At 56.8% G+C, this 15,845-nt stretch overlaps 8 protein-coding genes across 8 annotated transcripts; 3 read left to right on the plus strand and 5 right to left on the minus strand.

The window, feature by feature from the left end:
• Positions 1 to 235: 235 nt before the first annotated feature.
• Positions 236 to 832, minus strand: F5144DRAFT_593712 (stress responsive A/B barrel domain-containing protein; the record flags this gene model as incomplete). Its single annotated transcript, XM_066790496.1, has 3 exons — positions 236 to 394; positions 427 to 567; positions 620 to 832. 3 exons carry the CDS (start codon positions 830 to 832, stop codon positions 236 to 238), a joined length of 513 nt encoding a protein of 170 aa, XP_066640900.1.
• A 622-nt stretch (positions 833 to 1,454) lies between these two features.
• Positions 1,455 to 2,543, plus strand: F5144DRAFT_603769 (NADP-dependent oxidoreductase domain-containing protein; the record flags this gene model as incomplete). The annotated part of the gene is made up of 4 exons (XM_066791305.1): positions 1,455 to 1,526; positions 1,595 to 1,605; positions 1,689 to 1,746; positions 1,806 to 2,543. The coding sequence occupies 4 exons, from the start codon at positions 1,455 to 1,457 to the stop codon at positions 2,541 to 2,543; spliced, it is 879 nt and encodes a 292-aa protein (XP_066640901.1).
• Positions 2,544 to 2,748: 205 nt separating this feature from the next.
• F5144DRAFT_630816 (uncharacterized protein) lies at positions 2,749 to 3,989 on the minus strand (the record flags this gene model as incomplete). Its single annotated transcript, XM_066792431.1, has 2 exons — positions 3,678 to 3,989; positions 2,749 to 3,611 (listed from the first exon to the last, which is right to left on the minus strand). The coding sequence occupies exons 1-2, from the start codon at positions 3,904 to 3,906 to the stop codon at positions 2,749 to 2,751; spliced, it is 1,092 nt and encodes a 363-aa protein (XP_066640902.1). The 5' UTR covers positions 3,907 to 3,989.
• Positions 3,990 to 5,683: 1,694 nt separating this feature from the next.
• F5144DRAFT_603771 (thioredoxin-like protein) lies at positions 5,684 to 6,255 on the plus strand (the record flags this gene model as incomplete). Its single annotated transcript, XM_066791306.1, has 2 exons — positions 5,684 to 6,175; positions 6,247 to 6,255. 2 exons carry the CDS (start codon positions 5,684 to 5,686, stop codon positions 6,253 to 6,255), a joined length of 501 nt encoding a protein of 166 aa, XP_066640903.1.
• Positions 6,256 to 6,793: 538 nt separating this feature from the next.
• Positions 6,794 to 10,474, minus strand: F5144DRAFT_493856 (WD40-repeat-containing domain protein; the record flags this gene model as incomplete). Its single annotated transcript, XM_066786002.1, has 3 exons — positions 6,794 to 9,632; positions 9,707 to 9,840; positions 9,908 to 10,474. The coding sequence occupies 3 exons, from the start codon at positions 10,472 to 10,474 to the stop codon at positions 6,794 to 6,796; spliced, it is 3,540 nt and encodes a 1,179-aa protein (XP_066640904.1).
• A 1,091-nt stretch (positions 10,475 to 11,565) lies between these two features.
• On the minus strand, positions 11,566 to 12,544 carry F5144DRAFT_548954 (NADP-dependent oxidoreductase domain-containing protein; the record flags this gene model as incomplete). The annotated part of the gene is made up of 3 exons (XM_066787553.1): positions 11,566 to 12,115; positions 12,163 to 12,464; positions 12,497 to 12,544. The coding sequence occupies 3 exons, from the start codon at positions 12,542 to 12,544 to the stop codon at positions 11,566 to 11,568; spliced, it is 900 nt and encodes a 299-aa protein (XP_066640905.1).
• Positions 12,545 to 13,555: 1,011 nt separating this feature from the next.
• Positions 13,556 to 13,813, plus strand: F5144DRAFT_603773 (uncharacterized protein; the record flags this gene model as incomplete). The annotated part of the gene is made up of 2 exons (XM_066791307.1): positions 13,556 to 13,736; positions 13,800 to 13,813. The coding sequence occupies 2 exons, from the start codon at positions 13,556 to 13,558 to the stop codon at positions 13,811 to 13,813; spliced, it is 195 nt and encodes a 64-aa protein (XP_066640906.1).
• Positions 13,814 to 14,240: 427 nt separating this feature from the next.
• F5144DRAFT_603774 (uncharacterized protein) lies at positions 14,241 to 15,487 on the minus strand (the record flags this gene model as incomplete). Its single annotated transcript, XM_066791308.1, has 5 exons — positions 14,241 to 14,341; positions 14,427 to 14,662; positions 14,715 to 14,814; positions 14,872 to 14,989; positions 15,056 to 15,487. The coding sequence occupies 5 exons, from the start codon at positions 15,485 to 15,487 to the stop codon at positions 14,241 to 14,243; spliced, it is 987 nt and encodes a 328-aa protein (XP_066640907.1).
• Positions 15,488 to 15,845: the final 358 nt, after the last annotated feature.

The raw sequence follows: 15,845 nt of genomic DNA on the forward strand, positions 1-15,845 counted from the left end.
GTGCAACCACCCAGCAAGGTGGGCTTTGTAAGATCCCTATTCAGTGGGGATTACTATCGCACCTTGCTCGGAGGAATCAGAAGCCTAAATGAACGACAGGGGAGAACGCTGTTTGTTGAAGTGTGATGCTGGAGATGTCATCATCTCCGTAACGACTATTAATTACCCTCAACTCCCGCTTGACTGACATATCGGTTATACAATGTGTTTACACGCTCCAGGTCATTAGTACCCCTCAGGTAAACTTCCCATTCGTAAAATCCAAAACGGTCGTTGCCTCGACCAGCTGCTCAATCTCCTGCTTGAACGCCTGGTGCGCCGGGTCGTGCTCAACATAGTAATTCCTGTCGTCTGCGTTTGCAAACTGGACAACGAAGGCGTGTGTTGCACCATGCTGCGAGGAATCGAGGATCATTAACATTGAACATGACGGGGTCCCCACATAAAATGACAAACCTGCAGCTTTTCAATCGAGTTGTCCTTCCCCCCGGTCAGACTCTTGATGTAGGGGAATTTGGAGTTTTGGGCAACGCAATTGTCTTTCAACGACATCATTTTCGCACATGCCTAGGTGGTCAAGTTAGTGGCCGCTTGATGAGCTAGATAACGGATGGCATACCACATCAACGGCCGCTGGATCGGCATCGCGTTTAAACTGGAACATGACGACGTGTGTGAGGGTGTCGGCATCGCCAGGCCCGCGATTAGCCATCGCGTCCATTGATGAAGACGCGAAGCCAATGGGGTCAAAAAACAAAAATAATGTAAGCAGACCGACGACAAAAATGGCAATCCTCCATACGTGAGGCCGCGCCCCCGCGATGTCAAGCATGGTCGATGTTTTGGTTTGGTGCGATCAGCGGTGAATTCGAAAGTGAGACCAAAAATTTGTTGGGCCCAAGGTGAAGTTCGACACGGTCCGGAATTATTCGTATAACACGAGAATTATCGTGAAGGAAGGGGCAGGCAATTTCGCCAGGCAGATTCGCACGTGATTGTGCCACCTTCTCGCGCCTCGCCAGTGGATTTATTGACGCTTCTTCCTTCCCAATCAAGCCAATCCGCATGGTGAACCAACATGCATGCACTCGGCCGAGACTCCGCGGCCTTTCCCGATCCAGTCGACCTTTCTTGACGCTTCTCGGCCCCCAAATTCGAAGTACCTCTTCGAGCAATATCGGGCTCGGGTTCAAATTCGAGGTGCGAGCGTCTTTTGTCAGCACATCCCTGCATCCGAACGCAAGAACCCCGCGTCATTGCAACCAAGGAAGCTCTCTTATCTCCGACAGAGTGTGAGGGTCGGCCCGGTCGGGACGAGTACAACCCCAGCATATAGTATGTTGGCATGTGTATATAAGTGACCATCTTGATAGTTCTAGGGAAGTTGATCTTTGAAACTCAAACACACAGATTCTACCTACCTTCCACAGACGATCAACCAGGAAATGCGCAGAATGTCGTCCCTCAAGATCACCAGCGCCTTCAAACTCCCCAGCGGCTACGAGCTCCCGCGCTTGGGCTTCGGAGTAAGTTCATTCCTTGGCACGACGTCACTGACACGACGCGGTGGTTAACTTTGAGGTTCCCTCTCTAGGTCTACCAAACGTGAGTGTACACCCGGCATATTCGGAAGGCTCCAAGATCCCCCCAGCGGCCACGGTACTAACGCCGGAGTTCTCGGCTCCTAGCCCTGTCGAGGACACTGCACGATGTGTGACGGAGGCTTTCCAAGCCGGTTATCGCCATGTAAGTCACCTTAATCCACCCTTGACGCCTTTGCTGACCGAAGCTGCTACCCCGTGTAGATCGACTCGGCAGCCGGCTACAGAAATGAAGGCCCCTGCGGCGAAGCCATCCGTGCGGCATCCTCCATCCCCCGCGAGAGTGTCTTCTTCACCTCTAAGGTCCCACCCCAAAAGATGGGCTATGAAGGCACGAAGTCCCAGATCGCCGAGTCGCTCGCCGAATCCGGCCTGGAGTACATCGACCTGATGCTCATCCATGCCCCCTACGGCGGCTCGGCCAACCGCAAGGGCTCGTGGAAGGCCCTGGTCGAGGCCGTGGAGGCCGGAAAGCTGCGCAGCATCGGTGTGAGCAACTACGGCGTGCAGCACCTCGACGAGCTTGAGCAGCACATCGCCGAGCTCGAGAAGGAGCGCGGTGGCAAGGGCAAGGGCGGCGTCATCAGCGTCGGACAGTGGGAAATCCACCCCTACCTGCCCCGCAACGACATCATCGAGTGGTGCGCCAAGCGCGGTATCGCCGTCGAGGCGTACTGCCCGCTGGTCCAGGGCAAGCGCTGGGGCGAGCCCGCCGTCAAGAAGGCGGCGGAGAAGTATGGGAAGAGCGAGGCGCAGATCCTGATTCGCTGGAGCCTGGACAAGGGGCTGATCCCCCTGCCCAAGAGCGTCACCACGCAGCGCATCAAGGACAACGCGGATGTGTTTGACTTTGAGCTCACGCCAGAGGAGGTGAAGGAGATCGAGACGGACGAGTACACTGTGATCGCCTGGGATCCGACTGTTATCCCGTTGGACCAGTAAGGGGTTAAAGACAGGGTGTAGGCCAGTTCATGCATGACATTCAACAATTGCATGGGGCCAGCCGACAAAACGTACCGAGTTAGCTATGGCAGAGCATGAAACCGCAACCTCAACCTGCATTGATTTTCCAGAGCAAATAAAACTATCACCCAACCAAAGGAGAAAATACTCTCATGCTACTCAATCCTGTCCACACAACATTTCCTCATCTTCCCACCCCCATAAACAACCCCTCTAACACATCCAGATCCGCCCAACCCACCACCTCCCTCCCTTTCATCAACAACCCCCACAACTCCTCCAACGACCCTCCCTCCTGCTTCACATCCCCCCCAACCCCCAATCCCATCCCAACCTCAACCGCCCCCGCAACAAACACCACCGCCAGCGTGACCCACACCAGCACATCCTCCGCCCTCACACTCCCCGGCGGCTGCCGAAACTCCACCGTACCCGCAATCCCCCGGTCCACCACCTCCCCACCCCCCGTCGCCGTCGTAGCAGCCAAAAACCCCGAAAAATCCCACTTACACGTCTTCCCCCGCACAAAATCCGCCCTCTTCCCCCTCACCACCCCATACCGCGACTCCTTCGCCACCAAATTCATCACCTCCACCACAGCGCGCGCCGCATCCCCCCCACCACCACTACCACCCCCAACCCCCATAACAGCACCACCAACACCACCACCACCACCACCAGCAGCAGCGTCGATCTTAGCTAGACAAGCTTGCAGCGACAGCCCCGCCAATACCGGGTTATGCACATGCCGATTCGACTGCGTCCAGTGTGCGTGGGGACTGTTGGTGCGGCGCTCGGGCGGCATGAGCGTGTCGAGGGCGTGCTCGAAGTAGAGGGCTGCTTTGGCGAGGGCAGCGAGATCGGTGGGGGAGAGGGGGTTGCTGGTGCTGCGGGAGATGTGGATGTGGGAGGAGCAGCGGGGGGTGGGGATGATGGTGGTGGTGGGGGTGAGGGTGGTGAAGAGTTGGGTGAGGGTTTTGGTGAGGGTGGGGAGGGAGGTGGCGGTGGCGGTGTGGATGGGGGAGACGAGCTCGATGCCGTATTGGTCTTTTGAGGGGGGTTAGTGGTGTTGGTTGGGGAGGGAGGGGTTGGAGAGGGTAGGGAGGTGCTCACAGGGATTTTTGCCGTTGGGATCCTGGACTGTTACTTCTCGGACGATGCTCCACTCGCTGTAGTCACCGCTGTTGTCGACTCGGTTAGGTATACCGGCCTTTGCCAGGCGCTTGCTGATATCCATAGCAAGAGAGTGCCATGTTTTGTGCTTCCTGTTGGGGCTCTCGAGAAGCAGTTCGATTTCCACGCCAAATCGGAAGGAGCTTTTGGTGTTATGTGTCACGGGCATGCTGACAGAAGTCCCAGAAAAGATAGATTTGGATAATAGTCACTTATTCCACAATCCAGGGCGAGATGATAAATAGATGAATGAACCTGCGTTTGAACTAAGAAACTCAAACTTAGGACCGCCTTTGTCCAGCATTTTATACTCCTAGCTTTGCCATAACTTGTATGATAGCTCTGTGGCTTTCGCAGATTGTAAACCTTCCCGATGTGACCAAAGGAACGCTGGATGTGTCTGAAATCATCCTTCTCTGGCATGAGACCCAACCAACTCCATTCAACCTCCCCTCTTCAAACAGGACGGATACAGCCCGGTGGTTTGAATCAACGGCCGACTGGGAAACTAGACCATCTTAGGCAGTTATGTCGCCGGGAGACGAATTCCGGGTTGAGGATTCCTTTAACTGACCCAGAAGTACTGGTGTTGAGCGTTCCGCTAGTGACACTCTAGTGTAAGAAGCTAAAGGTGGCGTATCGGCGTCTCGCCCTGGGCTTCAGGGTACGAATCATGTCTAAGATCGGTGTACAGTCCTAGCTATAGCGTGTGTGGTATTCGGTCTGGATGGATATGGACCATCCAGCCCTAAGACTGTTGGTAGGAGATTGGGGCGGAGCCGCAAGCGGCCGGTGAAGGCGCTTATTCCAAGTGGAAATCGGCCGAGGTCAAGCCTTAATCTTGCTTTTTGCTTCCCTTAACGGCGGTGGGACAAAAGCGAAGAGGTCCAGCTCCCTGCTCGGCTAGCCTTGTGGGTTGCAAATGTGGTGGCCCCCTGGCCACCCCCAGAAGGGCCACAGTGCTGCTATTTTATGCAAGGCTACCTCGGTAGCCAGCATAAGGACCACAAAGCCGTACTCGGGCCAACAAGAATCCCAGATCTTGCTTCCATGCCACGCAGAATGACGATGCTACATGTGGTTACCGGGAGCATTAACAGAGAGCTTTGTCCTCTTGCTAGCCAGTTCCAAACTGACCGGGCTGGTCACCTAGCATAATGTTCATGCCGCCCAGCTGAACACTTCTAGTTACAAAATGACAAAGTGCTGCTTGCTATCACGCCATGGCGTTAAGCGCCGGAAACAAAAGGAGGTGGAGATCGGCTTGCTGAGCCTCACGGTCAGACCCCGGTGAAGGATGAAACACCCGACACCGAAACTCGGTACCTTGCCGTGTTGAGATTTTGAGGAAAGAAAGTAAGAATACCTCAACTACCCCGGTGGCAATCTGCGCTTCAGGTCTCGGATGTTCAGCCTAATCCTACTCCTTGCAGCCGTCACCGAGACGGTGTAACGCCCCAAAATACTGTGTCCGGCTCTCCCTCAAGGCCCTGGTCTGGGGCGGATTGCCAACGTTCGAATCCCTTTCCAAACAGCGGGCAGGGGTTAAAAACTTGTTCACTAATCCGGAGTGTCGGTAAAAGATGGCATGTTGACACTGCCAAGCGATGGTCGGTGAAAGGCGAGGCCGAGAAAAGACAGCAGATCTCGCTGGCTCATTCTCACCTTCCATTAGTCAGAAACCGGTGCTTCCAAATCACCCACCAGGAAGGCGCTTCCAAATCATCGAGGCGGCCGCGCAGGGCTGACAAAATGCCCCGCAGGCCGTCCACTACAAATAACCCCGCATTGCACGCACGCCATCACCAATGACCCCGCCAGTTCCCCCCATTAACCAAATTCCAACCTTTAACCCCTTAACCCCAAACAGAAACAACTCAACAACACCAACCACAACCCCCCAAAACCACCCCGCCAAACAAAACAAACCAACCACCGCCCCCAAAATGGCCGAAGCAGTCCAATCCATCCCCAGCCTCGAGGCCCTCGACGCCCTGACCGCGACCCACAAATACGTCATCCTCGACTTCACCGCGCAGTGGTGCCCGCCGTGCAAGGCCATCGCCCCCCTCTACCAGAAGCTGGCGACGGAGCACGCGGCGCCCGGCGCCCTGGCCTTCGGCAAGGTCGACGTGGACGAGGCGCAGCCGGTCGCCGCTAAGTTCGGCATCAGCGCCATGCCCACTTTCCTGTTCCTCGTCGACGGCGAGCCCGCGGGGATCGATGTCGGCGCCCCGCTCGCCGGCAAGCAGACTGTGCTGCGCACCGAGGGGAGCGGGCCGGATGGTCCGCTGGTGGCCATTCGTGGTGCTGACCCTGCGAGCTTGGTCGGCGCGGTGAAGAAGGTCGCGGAGTTGGCGGCCGCGGTTAAGGCGGAGCCGGCGAAGGCGGAGGAGGCTAAGGCGGAAGAGCCCAAGGCAGAGGAGGCGAAGGTGGAGGTGAGTTGACTCTTTTTTTTCTCGTCTTGGTGGAAGGTTTATAGCGCAGGTGGCTAACTGTCTTGTTTTAGAGCGCTTAGACGTCGACGCGAAGTGTGGGACGATGGCATGGCGACTGCAACGAGAGGCCAAGCGGTGGCTGAGGTATACCCTGCGGGAGAAGAAGGTTGTTTAAACGCGGAACATTTTGTCCACAACGGTCAAAACACGAGCTCGAGTACCAGCTATGGACTGTTTTACATTAGACAGGCAACAGGAGGCTATTGTCGATTTGCTGTTACTTACGGTACATACCAACCACTATTGCTAAATCCCTCAATCGAAAGAGCCCCCCCTCCGATTCTCGGATAGGGAGTCACAAACCAGTCACCACAACAACCACGCCGTAATACGTGCGATTGATGCACCGTCGAGTGTAAAACCCAATAAACAGAGAAACATTGCGCAAAAGTCACGTTAAACCGACAAGTGTACATACATGCTATGCTAACGGTGGTATCGTCCCCCAACTCCAAGCCAAGCGAACTCCGAATCTACCCGCTCAAAACCAAACATCCGCGCCGTATATGCTAATACAAACAACATGTAACTTCCACAACCCAACGCCCTCCGGCCCACTCACATAGAGCTCAGCCGTCGAGCATGGGAATGTCCCTGAAACGACACCCCCTCACCGTCCCCCTCCACTCCCCCCTTCGGTCGCCGCTGCCGTTGCGGTTGCGTCTTCTCCGCGCCACTGTTAACCGGCACCGACGGCAAATCCGAGTGATTGTCCCCGTGCAACTGAGCCTCCTCATGCGGCGGTTCTCCCCCGTCTCCTTTCCCATCCGCCCTCTCACCATCCACCACACCCTCCACCGCCTCTCCACCCTCGACCTCACCCTCACCCTCCGTCTGATGCCTCGACTTTGACAACGACGGCCGACCCCCACCGCCACCCACTCCTGCACTGATCCCTCCTCCACCACCACTACTCTTCCTCCTCGCATTCCCCAACCCCCCTACACCACCACCCGACGACGACCCCCCCTTAAACCGCCACCGCCCCAAATTCCAAAACGACGTATTCCCAGTCCCACCACCACCACCAGCAGGCAGCTGCTGCTCCGCCGGCGAATGCTGCACCTCCTCAGCGGCCGAGTGCAGGGTAAACCCCGGCTGCGGCGGCACCGTCCTCTCCTCCCCCTCCTCCCCCCGCTGCCTCGCCGACCCCGGCCGATGCTCCTTCACCAGCCGCGACGCGACACGCTCGGCGGCCCGGGGGGGACTGCTAAAGACGCTCGCAGCGGGGCTGGTCAGGGCGCTGCTGGCGCGGTGGCGCGCGGACGCGCCGGCGTAGGGCTGCTTGCGCGCCTCGCTGGCGAGGTTGTAGGCCGAGTTGAGCGAGGTGCGGCTGGCTTTGGTGGGGCTGAGCGAGCGCTCGCTGCGGGCGGCGGGTGTGCTGGCGCCGCCGCCGCCGTTGGCGAGGAGGGCGGATCGGCGGTTGGTGGTGGTGGTGGTGGTGGTGGTGGTGGTGTCGGTGTCGTTGTCGATGCCTTGGCGCCAGCTGAGGATGCGGTCTGAGTGTATGCCGGCGGCGTGGAGTTGGGCGGCGTTGGGGAGGGTGTTGGGGGGGAGGGGCTGGCTGAGGGAGCCGCGCCGGCTGTGTGCGGTGCTGCCGGCGCTGGTTCGGGTTCGTATGCTGCCGCTGCGGCCGAGTCCGCCGCCGACGTATCCGCTGCCGGCGTTGAGCTTCCGGCTGAAGGTGCTGCCTGTCTCCCAGCTCTCGTTTCGCCGTTTGGCGAAGGCGCAGTCCTGCCGGAAGATTTTGATGATCCCCGTGTCGCCGGTGGTGACGATGATGTGGCCGTCGTAGTGCGTCGAGCGCGTGATGTATGCGGGGCTGAGCTCGGGTCGCTTGGAAATTGTTTCGGTGAGGGTAATGGGTTGTGAGTCGTTGGTCAGGGCGACCTGGCTGGCAGCAGCGCTGGCGGCTTCCTCTAGACTCTGGAGCACCACCGGCGGCGGATTGCACAGGTCGTAGATTGGGTCGCCGCTGTGGCTAAGCAGCATTCTCGTTCTTGTAGGCGCAAAAAGGGCCGTTGTGACAATATCCCCATGCGCCTCAAAGTATTCGCATGGCGACTTGTCCTTGTCTAGGACTGCCGCATCACTCCCAGATAAGCTCCAGATGAACGTCTTCCGATCCTCGCTACCACAGATGACGTGCTTTCCATCGTCGGAGAATGTTGCTGCGATCTGGCTGCACAAGTTCTCGTGCCCCTTCAGCTTGACATCAAGCGACTTATCGCGCAGGGTGTAAATCCGTATGCGACTGTCATTGGACGTGATGAGCACCCGAACCTCGCCAGAACCTATTACATCTGTCGAGGCAACAGACGCCGCGGCCGAGCCCGGTGGTTGTAAGCTGGCTGTGTCAAGCGGATTCGGTGGTGGGATGGTCATGGTCTGGATCCCGGTGATCTTGCTCCCCTTTGCGTTCTTGCCCCGAGATGACCGCACGTGAACCTGCGAGCTCAGCTTCAACCCCTCCGTCTCGTAGAACATGCACAGCCCGTTTAGCAGGCCGGCGATGGCAACCTTCCCATCCGGAGAGAAAGCCACCGCCGTAACCAGGTCCGGCAGCTGGGCCGAAAACGCCACCGCCTTGTCGGGGATGCTCCACAGCCGGAGCATAGTGTCGAGGGAACCAGCCAAGAAGAAGCGGTCGTCACGCGGGTGGAACGCTAACCGCGTCACAAAATCCTTGTGCTTGAAGGCGCAGAGACAGTCAGAGCGGCTCATGTGCCATAACCTCACCGTCTTGTCCATGGAGGACGACAGCAGAAAGTTGTTCTTGCTCCAGCTCAGGTCGAGCACTTCACCGGTGTGCCCCCTGAATTCCATGACCGGTTGGTCCCTGAACACAGGCGCGCTAAGCCTCTCTCCAGCGCCCCCGTTGGCCGCCTCGTCCTCCTCGTACGCATGGCGCTCCTCAGGCGTCGAGAGGACGGCCCACACCCTCACCACATGATCGCGGCCCGCCGTCGCGAGAAATCGGCCGTCCTTGCTGAACTCGGTTGCCCAAATAGCGCCTCCGGTCCTCATCGTCTTCCGATCGTTCACACCGGCCACGCTGACGGACACCGTAGGCGCCTTCCCGGCCTCAGCAGCCACCTCCTCACCGCCCTCCGGCGGCCGGGTCCCGACCAATTCCTGGGCCAGAAACATGCGGTTGAACTCGCGGGTGCGCTTGTTGCTCGGGCGGGTGCGTATGTACCGCGGCGGCCCCTTGTGGCGGGGCACGTAGCCGCCGCCGATCAGAGGGCTGCCCAGCGTCTGGCTGAACACGCGCGCGTTGATGCCGTCCATGGGCGCCTCGCTGCCGAGCTCCGAGTCCGAGTCCGGGTCCCCGAGGTCCTTCTTGCGCCCGCCGCGTATGTTGAGTCGGCTCAGGAACGAGCTCCCTTTCCTGCCGCTACCACCAGATGCAAAAACGATCAGCCCCTTTTGTGTCCTACAACTGCTCCGACGGAGGCGGGTTTCTTCTACCTTTTGTCCTTGGGCAACTCCCCTGTCGGTATCGCATTCCTTGAGAATTCGGAGCTGGCACGGGTGAGCCCCTCGGCCATCTGGGTCAGTCGCTGGGGGATCGACGGCTCGGTGTTCTTCCGCATGAAAATGTGCTGCCCCGGTTGGTGTTAGCTAAAACCTCATGTCGCCGCGAATTGGCCGTCCTGTGGGGGCACCCACCTGCGACAAGGGATCGATGGCCGAGTTCGAGCTAGGTGTATGTGCCGTCCCCGAGGCCGGGTGTTGTCGAGCAATGTCCACGCTGCTGGTGGTGCCGTTGGTGGTGCCCGCAGTTGCAGTCGTGGGGTTGCTGGTTTCGCCCACATCCTTGCCCTCGGCATCTCTATCCTTGCCCCTAACTATGTCTAAAAGCACGGTGCTTGTGCTGTTGCGGGATAACCTGGCTGGGCTTTTTGTCACGGGGCTTCGAGTGGATTGTGGTGTAGTCGAGGCTTGGCTCCGGTTGTTCGCTGCGGATGCATGAGCTGTTGAACGGGGACTCGATTGGATACGACCAATACGGGGGATACGCCACGAACGGAACCGGAGAAGCTTGCAGTATCCGCGTATAGCGACCAACAGGGAACTGGGGGGTAAATGAAAATCGAGGCTTAGACATACCTCGAGCATCGAGTGAACTAGAAGGCTTTGGTAGAGAGGGTCGCGACGACGGAGGGGTGCCGAGAACCCTTGGGGGCGAGGCGGACCGCGTGGTGCTGGTCTCTGCCGTCTTCGCGGAGCTGTCATTTTGGTGCCCAAGCGCAGGTGCCACCGACTTTATCGTCGACCACAAACCCGTCATGGTTTGAGCCTGTCTGACATGTGAGTCCAAACCACCAATGATCGACTGCGCAACGGCAGCCACGAAAAGAAAATGGCAGTGGTGCAAGCCGTCCGGGTGGCTTTCGGGGTGCGAAAACCACCGACCGCCGGCGCTGGCACCGTGCCTGTGCCGGTTTCCGAGTCTCGAAGTTGATTGGCTGGCTGCGCGGGTCTTCGTTCTTTGTGACGAAGCTCCGCCCCCGATCCTGCTGCACCGCTCACCGACTCGTGCGACAAAGATATCGTCGTTGCTGGCGCGTCACCTATGGATCACCGTCTCAACAGGAGCTGCAACCCGTGGAAGTCGAGTCGTCCGATGCTCCTGAGCAGGGATTCCAGATGATGGAACACTGGCGCCTGTGGAAAAGCAATATTAAGGGGAAGCAGGGATACCCGGTATGTCATCGAAATAATCTCGAAGAAGGTCACGGCAGCAAAGTGTTGAAGGAACGAAGGAAGTTCGTTGCACTTTGCAATTTGTCGCAGGACAAGCAACCGCGCCTTGTCCTTCCCTGCTTGATGTCGTCTTGGTCGCATCGTTGCATCATCGAATGTGTTACGGTTGAAGGGTCAACCCTAACCCTCGATCATCTTTGTGTTATGCGAGAATTCAAAAAATGCGAAAAATGAGAATGCGAATGCGAAAAACGTGGGGTTAATTTTCATGAACTGTCCAACCCAAGACCAACCGACTATCCGCGGAAAACAAGGACGTCGAGCCGTAAGCCGACTTCACATCTGGAAAAACGCAAGATGGGATACATGTCCGCCCAAAAATAACGGCATCCCACGCCCGGTGCCACCTGCTGCGGAGAACTGAATCCTCGATCCATTGCATTGCGTAAACTCGGGAAACGAATGACACTCCTTGACAAACCATCGCCCCCAATTGAAGCCCCCAACTCTGCAATGCCTGGAACCTGTGCTTCTATTATGCCCATCTGGGCATTCCGCAGGCCGTGCACGACAAGCCGTGAAAACAAGAGCCTCTATTCTTAGAGCCCGCTGCCCGACGCCTACGAACGATCATCCTCCGCGAAACGCTCTCCCCAAGATGTTCGGAAATGGTACGTACCGCCCACATCCGTAATCTCCTTCACCTCCTCCTCGGTCAGCTTTATTTTCAAAGCTTGCGCGTACTCATCCAGCCTTGCCAACTTGGTCGTGGTGGTGACAGCAACCACGTTGTTCCGCATGATCCAACTGATGAGCACCGCAGCCTCGGTCACGCCGTGGGCCTTCGCGATCCGGGCCAGCGGCTCTCGCAGCGGCCCATCAGGAGCGCGGAAGGCAGGGGTCAGCCCCTTGAACGAACCAACCTGGATCTCATTGTCTTGCAGCCAGGCAACGTAACCATCCCCGCGCTGAAGGTAGGCGTGATACTCTATTTGGTTGATCGCAGGGGGGCTGGTGGCTCCCTTGAGCGTCGCCTCGATATGCGGGCGCAGGTAGTTGCTCACTCCGATGGACCGTGCCTTGCCTGACTTTTGGATTCCCTCCATCGTCTTCCACGCGCGCTGGAAATCCTCATCGGACTTGGCGAAGAAGGGGATGTGAATCAGGTATCTGCATGGCGTCAGCGGGCGTCAATTTAGCATGCAAGAGGCACATACAAGTCAAAATAGTCGGTTTGAATCTTTTGAAGGGATTGGTCGATTGCCGCCTCGATGTCGTCAATGCCCTGGGCGACTTTGTTGGTGATGAACAACTTTTCGCGAGGGACACCTGACTCCTTGATTGCGATGCCAACTTCTTCCTCAGTCCCGTACATCTCTGCACAATCCAAATGGTAGAAGCCCTTTTCGATCGCTGCTTTGGTCAGGTCGACAAGTCCTTGGCTGAAGGTGGTGTCGCCGACGTCCTTGAACCATGCTGTGCCAGTGCCAAAGGCGAGCTCCAGGTCATTAGCCGACCACTCTAGCCAAGCTACAGTTCAGGTGAGCTTACCAAGGGGATTTGGTTGCCATCACGGAGCCGTAGCAAGGGAATATCCATGGTGTTTTGGGCGCTGCGGGCCTTCGCCGTGTTCACAAATCGTCGATTCAATGTTGGTTTCTGGAACAGCGACAGGTGGGCGGCTCGAAACGAGGGTTTCCAACTCCAGTTGAGTGATGGGGAAGGGAGTCGAGGCCAAGATTTGACACCCAACACTAGCGATTGCTTCATTCGTGTCGATGGGGAAGAGCGAAGATTGTGATAAGACAGGATGAGGGGGGATGACAATTGGGATCGAGCAACTTGGAGTGACTTGTAGTGACTTTCCGAGATCTGCACAAGCCGCGTTGAACGGTCACAAATACTCTGAGCCGTGTCCCGACAGGCAATGCTGGTGATAGGTGGGAACTTGCGGTGGCTGCAGCCCGCGGGGGTCAAGTGCTACCACCCACTGTATTCGTGTGACAGTTGCAGAACCCGGTTATCCTTGGATTGCACGTTTACGCTCAGGCCGGGCAACGAATAACAAAATGCGGCGTACCCAAAACGGACGAGGAAATTACACAGATGAGGGGACTGAAAGTGCGGTACCCCCAACCAGGATGGCCCAACCCTCGGCGATGACGAGAACAGGTTGTGAATGGTTGAAGCTGGTCTCAAACAAGAACGCACGATGGCGATTCGGTATGACTTCGGATCATACTACAGGGAAAGTGTACGCAAATACTATCCATCAAGCGACTCCAAGGAAGTTGTACTACCAACCGAGAAGCAAAAGTGCACATCGTGGGGGTGTTATCTCCTCGGTGAGGCACCAGGGAATGTGATAGTCATGCATGGAACCAGGGATCATGACCACTTTCAATTCAAAAGTGAGGCTCTTGAGTCTTGGTGGGTCGGCACTTGATGGCTGTGTGTGTTTCTGCCGTCTTGCCCTCGCGCCTTTTGAGAAATATCTGACCCTGGAATCCCAAGATTCGAGTTCCCTCTCTTTTCCTCTCAACAACTCCAACCTATTAGCCCATCAAACACAATACTAGCAACAAAGCCAATCCCAACAAAACCACCACCATGCCGCCTGTCATCAACTCCAAGACCAACCCCCTTCAGGCGGCCGTCAAGGCCTTGACGAAGAAGGCTGACGACTCTTCCTCGACTCAGGAGCGCAGGGAGCCCTGGCGCAATCTTGACAAGTTCAAGTCCACCGAGGACAACGTCAAGGTTGACAAGGTTCGCGATATGCGTCTGTTTGGTAACCATGTCAACGCTCATTCCTGAGCGCTTGTGATGGACGTATTTCTGTCTTGTAAGTTAGAGAGGCCACCATAGATCTGGATGCTCAACTTACCATGCTCAGCTAGCATCAAGTCTGGGAGGGAGGGGATTGAAGGAGTGTCGGAGTGCGATGTAGTTATCAACCTGAGCGCTCTTTTTGAAGACAGGATAAATTGACGACTGTTCTTTGGCCACCATCCATAACCTGAGCCGCTGCCGTGCTGTGAGCACAATGTAATCTGCATGTATGATGCCCGATCCATGATCACTTCTCATGGTGGTTTTGTAGGTTCAGTCAACCTCAGCCATGTCACCTGCACGGATGCATATTGGGCACCCACAGACACCACCGCTCGCTTCTCGTGCAAAGACTGGCGTATTCATTTTGCGATAATAACTTGATTGCTACCTCAAAATAAAAACATCCGTTTCCGATAAAAATACAGTAATACTTCGTGTTGTATCGTTATCACTGTTGACCCTACTCGGCATTCCATGCAATAAAGCGAAGTTCGATGCTCTCGCGAGGCTTCGCATCCGGGGCATGCTCTGGGAGAACCATGGCGCAGTGGGGCACGGCGGCTAATAGGAGGGTCAGTTTTGATCACAATCACTCACCGCGTGTGGTTTTAGGGTAGGTAGGCAGGTTAAGGAGGTATGTGCTCACAACTTCTGCTAAAAGGCCTTCTCGAGTCCCACACGGTCATCACAATGACATCGTCCCGAGTTTGGTCACTCATCCAATACCACTGATGGCCCTCGCGTCGCTTGAGGTACATGCTTTCTTCCACCGTGTCGTCCATGACCTTCTGGACAATGTCGAGGTCGGTGTCTTCCACCGTACGCACATCGCAGCAAACCAGAGGGTCGGTCTGGACGACATCGACTAGTGGGCGCCATACCCTGCGTGGCGTTAGTGTCCCTGAGCTCTTGTCACAATGGCAGTAACACTCACGTAAAGACGCGGGTTCTGTAGTTTCCTTGGTTTGCCCATTCTAGCTCTTCTTGTGTAATCACCTTGCTGATGACCTTCTGTATCCATTCAGGGGAGCCATCTGTACCTCATTGTCAGTACAAGCCCTCGATGCCCGGAGCTAAAAGGACAAACTGACCCGCGTGGATGATATGTGAGCTATTAATCTTGGTGGCACGGAGGTCACTCGCATCAACATTTTCCAAGCTGTAGATGTTGGGTCGAGTTCGAGGAACCGTCATCTTGGATCGTCTGACCTGCACAGTCGGCAGGGGTTAGCATCCTATCTCCCGGATGGGACAAGAAAAAAAGGGGAAAAATACCCTCCAGTCCCAACACACAACCTTCTCACACCCAATCTTCTCACACAAAAAGTCCGACATGGTCGTCAGATACCGGTCCAACGTATCACGGTGCTCCTGCGTATCGGTGCGAACATCATCAGCACCCCGCAAGCCCGTCTCGTACGGAAAGTCCTGCCGAAACCACTGGAACCCGCATGTCTCGAGCTTCGGTCTGTCGTCCTCGTTGAGTGATCGGGCATCGGTGAGTGGACAGTCCGGCACAATGTTGAGCCTCACGTTGGTGCGCTCGACATCGCCGCCCACGTCGTCGGCCCAGATCTCGTAGGGGATTTCTTTCTGGTAGATGGGGTCGTCGAGGAGATGTGACAGTCTGGCTGTCGTGGGCTTCGGCGCCGGGGGGGTGCTGCCGTTGTTGTCATTGTTGTTACTGTTGTCTACACGGGAAGGCATCTTGGATGCGTACGGGGAGGAATGCTGCAAAGGGGGCCGGCGGGAGGCTTGGGGTGGGTGGGCGAGCTCGGGCTGTGATAATTTTCATGTTGGGCGGTCTCTAATGGTGGGCGGAGGACGAGGCACATGGCCACAAGGCTGGCGATCGATCGACCACCTGCAGACTGCCGTCCAAGGAAGAGCCACACTTCCATCCGCGGCATCACGAATCCGTTATCGTTGGGAAGGAAGCGGGGTCGGCATCATGGATGGTTACACAATCACAATGACCCGACTCTTACGGCAGCAAATCACAGCATGGTAAGGGTCGGCCGAGAGAGGTTTACACTTTGAGGAAGAGACCGGCGAGCCGCCTTGC

This window comes from Chaetomium tenue (assembly GCF_020726465.1).
Source record: "Chaetomium tenue strain MPI-SDFR-AT-0079 chromosome Unknown F5144scaffold_5, whole genome shotgun sequence".
NCBI classification, from domain to species: domain Eukaryota; kingdom Fungi; phylum Ascomycota; class Sordariomycetes; order Sordariales; family Chaetomiaceae; genus Chaetomium; species Chaetomium tenue.